Source organism: Austrofundulus limnaeus, unplaced genomic scaffold, assembly GCF_001266775.1.
Source record: "Austrofundulus limnaeus strain Quisiro unplaced genomic scaffold, Austrofundulus_limnaeus-1.0 Scaffold41, whole genome shotgun sequence".
Classification (NCBI taxonomy): Eukaryota; Metazoa; Chordata; class Actinopteri; order Cyprinodontiformes; family Rivulidae; genus Austrofundulus; species Austrofundulus limnaeus.
This window is the reverse complement of record NW_013952443.1, coordinates 2,435,263-2,443,050: the sequence shown is the minus strand read 5'-3', so window position 1 is coordinate 2,443,050 and position 7,788 is coordinate 2,435,263. Positions and strand designations below refer to the sequence as shown.

At 40.1% G+C, this 7,788-nt stretch overlaps 1 protein-coding gene across 1 annotated transcript in view; it reads left to right on the top strand.

Annotated features, from left to right (window-relative positions):
- Nucleotides 1-112: 112 nt before the first annotated feature.
- The window catches only part of hmcn1 (hemicentin 1), a gene marked incomplete in the record, with an annotated part of 75,365 nt that continues 67,689 nt past the window's right edge, over nucleotides 113-7,788 (top strand). Inside the window, 1 exon segment of the mRNA XM_014007378.1 lies at nucleotides 113-481. Coding sequence (XP_013862832.1) covers nucleotides 217-481 — 265 coding nt within the window.

Sequence of the window (7,788 nt, the reverse complement as noted above, 5' to 3'; positions counted from 1 at the left end):
TCTCTCTCTCTCTCTCTCTCTCTCTCTCTCTCTCTCTCTCTCCCCCCCCCTCCCTCTCAGCTGACAGACTTTGCAACATTCCGCAGAAAGTGGCGCACACTCTGGCCCTCCTCTCCCATCCTCAGCTGACAGCGCGCGCATGGTTCTGATGTCGCTGTCTTTCTGTGGGGGTTCAGTCTAGAGTTCCCAAGACCCGAAACGACTCTGGGATCTGAAATGGGCTCCAGGTTGATGTGGACTTTGCTGGTCCTGTCAGCAGTGGTTTTTGCTGCGGGGGAAGAGGACAGGTCAGGGACCCGGGGTCCAGATGAGGACATCCCGGAGGGCGCGTCCACCCTGGCTTTCGTCTTTGACGTGACCGGCTCCATGTACGACGACCTGGTCCAGGTCATCGAGGGAGCGTCCAAGATCTTAGAGACCTCCCTGAGCAGRCCGAAGAGACCTCTGTTTAACTTTGCTCTGGTACCCTTCCATGACCCGGGTAATTATTTATTTCTTTATGCAAAATGTTTTTTTTAAAGTTTATTGTTTGTTCCACCTAAATATTGCGCACACCTCATGAGGAGGGTCTCTGCACACAGATGTTTAACCTGTTGGTCACTATCATTATCATTCCCTCTGCTGTCTGCAGCCTGATGATTAACTCAGATCTTTCAGGTAACTGAGTTGTACAGTCAAGCCAAATAATCCATAWTAACTAATAACTGCCAATATGTCATGAGAATAAAGTCCTCAGAAGTTTTAATAAAAAAAAAAAACGCAGACAAAGACTGCATCACGTCATTAGGCTTGTGTGTCTGATCAAACGAAATGGAAGATGTCCAGCTGTTAACATTCAACCTGCTATTTAAACCTTTCTAAAATATTATTTCCTAACATTTCAGCTCTATTTGAAAACTCCTATGCCAGAGGTGCCCAAAGTGGGTGCCCGTGGGCCAAATTTGACCTGCCAAGCCATTTGATTTGGCCCACTAGCAGTTATCCTGGTTACTAGATTGTAATCTCCTGTTTTATGTAGAAATACTATTTGCACTTTGATAAGTCTTTTCAAACATTGGTCCAACTACAGATACAAGGAGCTCTAGTCAGATAAACTTAACTCGTGGTGCTCACTTCATCTTTGAACTACGTTAAGATTAAACTTAAAATACAAGTAAGAGACATTTATATTAGATTTAAGTTCATTTCTAGATTTGCACACCTTATAAGACCCCATATTCTCAAATTTTAAGTAATGAAAAGTCCCAAGAGCCTTTGCTGCCTGAGCAAACATTGAATTTTCTCCATGTCCATGGGCTGGGAATAAAACAAAACAAAAAAAAAAAAAAAGTGGGCTACCGCACTGGCTGCAGCTTAATCATAATAAATACAACTTTCCTTGAAATATTTGCATTTCGTGTATTATATTATTGCATTTGGCCCACCCCCCTCGGATTGATTTTAATTTTGGCCCTTTCAGAGAAAATGTTTTGGCACCCCTGTCCTATGCAGTTTTCTTCTAAAAGAACTTTAAGTGTAGCTTTCTTCTCTGCTTTAACATCTTTAAATTAAAGATCAAAACATTTTAATCTAAAAATATTCTCTGCAGCTACAACAGTAAACTGAAGTTAAAGTCGTAGCATTCCTTGAAAYGAATTCTGCCCATCATGCTAGAGTTTAAATGACATTATCCAGAATACCATTCTATAAAGTGAGATTTTGCAAAATGTGAAAGCTCCCAGAAAACCAGCTGTGGATGATTCTCAGCTACTACCACAGTTATAGCAATTTTGTGCTTGCTGTAGCTGTTTAGCTGTAGTGACCAGATGATGTGGGTTRATTTCAACAGTTAACCTGTTGTAKATGGAAACCCAGTGAYWACTTTGTGAAAGTTTCATTAAAATCTGTCCATTGGTTCATGAGATTTTTGCTCATGCTGCATAAAGGAACACATAAACATACTCCATCTGTCACCCTCAGGAGTTGAACAATAGTTAGAATGATGAATACATTTAATTAGTAGACAGATAAAATGTAGCAGGTCATAAATTAATCATTCAGATGTTTTTTCTGCTGATTWATTTTTTTATGAAGTCCATTTTCTTAATCACGCATTTAGTCTGGAAGGTTTGTGCCTGTMAACGCATATTATTCATGGAAGAAATGGGTTCAGTACAGGCAAGTTTGAAAAAAAAATTGAGTTAGTTTCTTCAAACCTTAGAGCAGATGATTGAAGAGCTGTGATGAAGAGTTTCAAACATGGCAGCTGCGGAAAAATGAGTGATTTGAACTTTAATTTCAGGACTTACAGAGACTTTGCTCCGTTTAAAAAAAAATATTGATGTTTTTCAAGTGAAACACAACAATCGAGTTTGATTTTTATTGTATTTTTTTGTGTCAGCTTCTTTTCAAAAGCCTCTCATCTCTGCATGCGTCCTTCACCAGTGACTTTGGTTTGTTTGCTTTTCAAGATGTTTACGAGGATGTCAGAACGCGTTCTCCAACCCCCCACCCCCCACCCCCAACGGGGAGAAAAGGAAATGGTTAGCGTTAGCAGGAGTAGCTGAGCATTTTTCCAAATGTTGTTTTGACCCTGCCCTCTCTGATTCTCTGTTTTGCTTTCTGTCCTCTTGCAACAACACGCCAGCGCCTCAATGGGAAAGAGTTTTGTTTTTGTTAGGACTTTTCATTAAAGACGCGTTTTCTTCTTCAAAACTTACTGAGATAACGCCGTCCCTCCTGTTTGACTTGGCGCCTCTTAAATCAGAACTTCCCTCTTTATTTGCCGTGCAATCTGACCCAGTCAACACCAGAGTGTCTGTGTGTGTTTTAAGTCTGTGTTCCTGGTGTGTGACGGAGACGTGTCAGGAGGACGCCTGGATATTGGGGTCAGGCCTGTGTGGGAACATAATCAGGAAACCCCCTCCAACCCCTTTCCTCTGTCCTGCAGGGAGAGAAAGAAGATCCTTCACAAGTTGTACTGAGAAGTAGGGCTGTCTGAAATAAGTGTGACCTTTAAAAAAAAGCCCAAATTTTAGCTGTTAAATGCATTTTGTTATGAATTTGGGGTGAAGAAAAGTTTAATTTAGTCTCTCCTGGTGCTGCAAAAATAGCTTTATATTCAGGGTCATATTTTTCAACCCGTTCAGTTTTCTCTATTTTCTTGCAAGGCATACATTTGTTCAACCAATTAAAAGGTTGTTCTGGTTGAATGCTCCGTGATTTCCTGCCATCATGTCACGAAACTGGTTCTTCAAACTRAGGAGCAATCTGAAAGGTGATGCTCTTAACTGATCTTGCTCTGGTCAACAATGGGCTGCTTTATTGCCAAAATAACCAGGAAAATAATACCCCTGAAAAGGCTATCATGAAGTTTTTCAAGTTTCGCATGGTAGATCGGGTGTTCCTCAAAAAGTGATATTTTCTTGACCCACTGGCCTCATATGAGGACATTGCTTTTGGCAAAACAACCCATGACAGAGTATTATACCGTACTTATTAGGTCCTACTAATTCCACGTGCCTTCAGTGTCTCAGGAGGTTAAAATCCAATCTGCAGCGTCGTGCTGGGACTTGTTCTATTTGGATTTCATGTTTGTTTCTGCTGTGGAGGCCGGTCTCTCCCAGCTGATCGCCTGCCTCGCTTACATCTTCCTGTCGCTTGTTATTAGCTGGAAGGAGATGGTTGTGGAGTGATGAGAGGGAATGGAGGAATAGTTTCTACCTTCTCCACGAGATCAAAGACTCTCATCTCAAAGCTTCCTTTGTTGGTGCGCAACGTCTTTTCCCCCAACTCCTTTTTTTCTCTCTTTTGTTCCCTTCGATCCAAAGCACGTTTTTTTTTTTGGTCTTAACCACCCCGCCTGTGTGAGATTACAAGGAGTCTGCATTTAGCTGGACAGAGTCAATAATGATGCTATTAGGCAGGAATGCCAAAAGACAGAGGTGGAGGTTTAGAGTAGACAAGAAGACAGAACCGCAATGAATTTTGTGTGGTTTTATGTTCATAAACTGACTCTGACTGTACATCTACATCAACTAATGTTGTTCTCCTAACTACATTTAGCTTTATAGTTTTTTTCTTTCAAACTTCAATAAAGCAGTTTTAGATATTCCAAATGTTGATGAATGTTTTTTGGAATTTGTACGTTTGATCGGTTCAGATGGTCAWACAAACCTGGGTCTATTTAGAACATGTGATCCACTTAAGAATTATGTTTAAATGAAACATGTCTCTTTGTTTCCCTTCAGGCTCTCTACATATTTTCCTGTTGAACCCTCAGCCTCATTCTGAGGTCGTGAGGTTTCATTAGTCCAGTTTAGGTGCAGTGGGGGTGGGGTGGGTGGGTTTCAAGTCAGCGTCCAGRCTCTTGTTGATCCTTTTGACCCTTTTGTAACCAAATGTTCTCTCTTCAGGGACCCAAACCTTGGACTGAAACCTGTTTGAGAAAAGAAATAARTAGAAAGCTGGGCAACTATGTTTTATTCTATTGAGCTCTGCAGTAGTCCTGGCAGAAATAACATTTCAGGCCATAAAAAYCATCCCTTAAGTTTTCTTGAAGGGGGACATACCATGCACAATCCACTTTTTTAGCTGTTAATTGCATTTTGTTGTGAACTTGGAGTCTCTAGGAGTGCAGAAAATTAGAATTTAGTGCTGTAAAGATATCTTTATATTGCGTTTGGGTCACATTTTTCAACCCGTTAAGGTAGTTTCTAGGATGTTTTTGCAACAGAACTTCTCAGTAAGGTCTACACGTACCAAYCACATTTTGGTGGTCTTCATTCTCCTCTGGGTCCAACATGTAAGGCTGGACAAGTCTTCCCTTGTTGACATCTTTTAACTAAATTGTCACAAAAAATAAAGTCTTCGCCATATTCATAAACACCTCTCTCAAATTACAGTAGATCATTTGGATTTAAAGACACAGCCTCAAGTCGAGTTGATCTTAGACAAACCTCAGAAAAGTGGTGAAAGAGGGGCTTGTGGAGTTACAATAAGGAGAAATTCAGACCAAAGCGTTGCAGTTCCCCTTTATATGGACCCCAAATGAATGATTTAAATGTGAAAATGAAGGATTTATAGATATATCTCCTCCAAAAATACATCTTTAAAACCCTTTTCAAATCGTGGAATCCAAATAGATCTTTTCTAGCTGCCTGTTCTGTAGCAGCTGCACTCGGACAGAACATGTTCTGTATTRGTGTTAGATTGTCAGCATTTTGTTCTGCTTTAAAAGCACTCTTTAGTGCTCATGTTGCTGTTGAACGAGGGCTTCCCTCAAAGCCAGCACTTTCAGATTGATGTCTAGACAKTTTTACAGAGGAAACATTTTTCCTGAACGTTTAACTTTATTGCTTTACATCATACTTTTAGGGACTGGGGGGCTGGTGGGGGGGCGCTCATATGGAACACATTAGATTTGCATCGATATCGGCACAAATCCAGCGTTAAAACCTTTGCATGACATGATGTCACACTGGCTGTGACTTCCAAAGCTGTTTCCACCGTGAAAGCAGGTCTGGTTCACTCCAGTCAACTCTTCAGTTTTCTAGTCATACGAGACGAGCTTGTTCACGGACAAACCTTTACAGGGTGACAATGTAWCAGCTTTACATTTACAGCTTGTAAAATGACCTCAAAGCAGTTAAAATAAATTGTTGTTGTTTGTTCATTTCGTTTCGGCCCCTTTTATGAGACCCCGTTTTCTCAAAAAAGACCAGACGWGGCATTAAAAGCTTGTAAAATGTTAATGATGCTACAAACAGCAGGAGCAAGAAAAGGCTGTAAATAAAACATTTTTTTAAGTGTAAGCAATGTCTACTAAATGAAAACAGCCACATTATTCACTTCTCTGCCCTCAACCTCTAAAAAAATATCCATTGAGGGACGTCATGTATCCACTTCAAACTCTCTAACGTCCTTTCTCCTTTTTCTTGTTTGTTTTAACCAAACTCATGTCTGCAGTAAGTTGCCATGGCATTATTGTGTTGCATTTTGGACTGGATAGGCAATTTTCTGAATAATGTGGTTCTGGAAGTTGGTGTTGAGTTCCGTTTAACGGAACCAYAACCACACTTTTAATTTGAAGCCTACTAAGGATTTATTTGTTTTGCTGTAATCTCACGAATTTGTCGAGAATCCAGCCGCTTTCGAGCGATTAAAATCTGCGTGTAATGAAACTTTTGTTGACCAGACTTTTAAACAAGTACCGGCTTGTATATTTTGCCAAATGCTACTCTCTTCTGCAGGTTATTTATTTACATTTTTACACCAATGTTTGCTGTTCATCCCTTGAGAGTGTAGGTTTTCACTTAATTACAGACTGAGATGGATCTCATTCAGCTTTTTCTTTGAAGGATGTCAGTGATTCACTTCACATTTATTTATAAATACCTTGTAGTTCAAATCTGTACCAACTCGTACATATTGGTTAGCAACAATAACAAGAAGAAACCGATTAAAAGCAAACAAACAGAAAAACTGAGCATTTTTATAATACAGCCTCAGAATATTTATTGATATGGAGTACTAAGAGAAATTATTCAAGGATATATGACTTTGAGACAATGTTTTTTGTTTATTTTTCCACAACAGAAGGTTTTTATCCTTAATGCTACCTTATAAGTCTGAAAACATGCTTGCTTTTATGTAGTACGTTTATTGTTGGCCTCTGTCCTCAGTGACATGTTGTAATTGGACCATGTGATGTTTGCCGTGTTTTCTCAGTGATGTTTGATGAGGTGTATTAGGCTGTATTCACACCACTCCTGTTCAGTCCCCTTTAATCAATCCTAGAAAGTCCTGTTCGTTTGGGGACAGGTGAATGTGTAATCGAGCTCGGCTCYGTCRCCTTGTGTGAAAAACAACATTCTCCATGGTTTTGCATCATCTTCTGCTCATGCTGATCCCATTGTTGAAGAGTGTTAGTTTGGTTCATTTGCCAAAAAGAGAAATCCTCCAACTGCTAAAATCTGACCTCCCTCCATTGTTTGTTTACATTTTGTGTAGAAGGAAGTTGCGCTCAGTGTCTTCCTTTTTGTGTTGTTTCCTTCACTGGTTCTTGGTGAAACATGACCACAGGTGAGGGAGTAAACAGGTTGTTCACAGGGTTTAGTTTGTTTGACACAGTGCAGTGTGAAAGTGAATGGCACCATATGAAAATGTAAACAAAAGTTGCAAATTTGATCCCCAGTTAAATGTGTGAAAACATCTTTATACCAGAGTTGCACATAAGTGGTGCGCAGGTGCGCATGCGCGGTCAAAAAAAAGAAAAAGCGCACCAGATGGAATGTCATGAAGCTCACTTGTGTACCTAAGATTGTACCTGAGATTTTCTGTCAAAACAAAAGCTAGCAGGGCTCTAGAGTGCGACCTGATTTCTTTAAATAAATAAATAAATAAATAAATAAATAAATAAATAAATAAATAAATAAATAAATCCAGCCACACTGGTGTGACTGAAGCGGGACCCTGATATAAGGATTAAACGGATACTGCATTCATCAAATCAGACAAAGTCCAGAGCCGTTTTGTCCAATCACAGCAGAGCAGGGCGGGACTTTCAGTGAGAGCAGCTTTGGTTGAAGCAGCGGCTCACTCTAGCAGCGGCTGCAGCCAAGTACACTTCGCTGCAGCATGCAGAACGGGGCGGTGACAGACCTTTCCGTCAGTCCCATACCTTATATGGAAATGGGACTATTGCATTCTGGAAATGAAGGGGGCGCTAGTGACACTATTTTCTATCGAACACTTTCAACATTAAAAATACAAATTTTACAGTAAGGGATTTCTTATCTTTATTTGCAC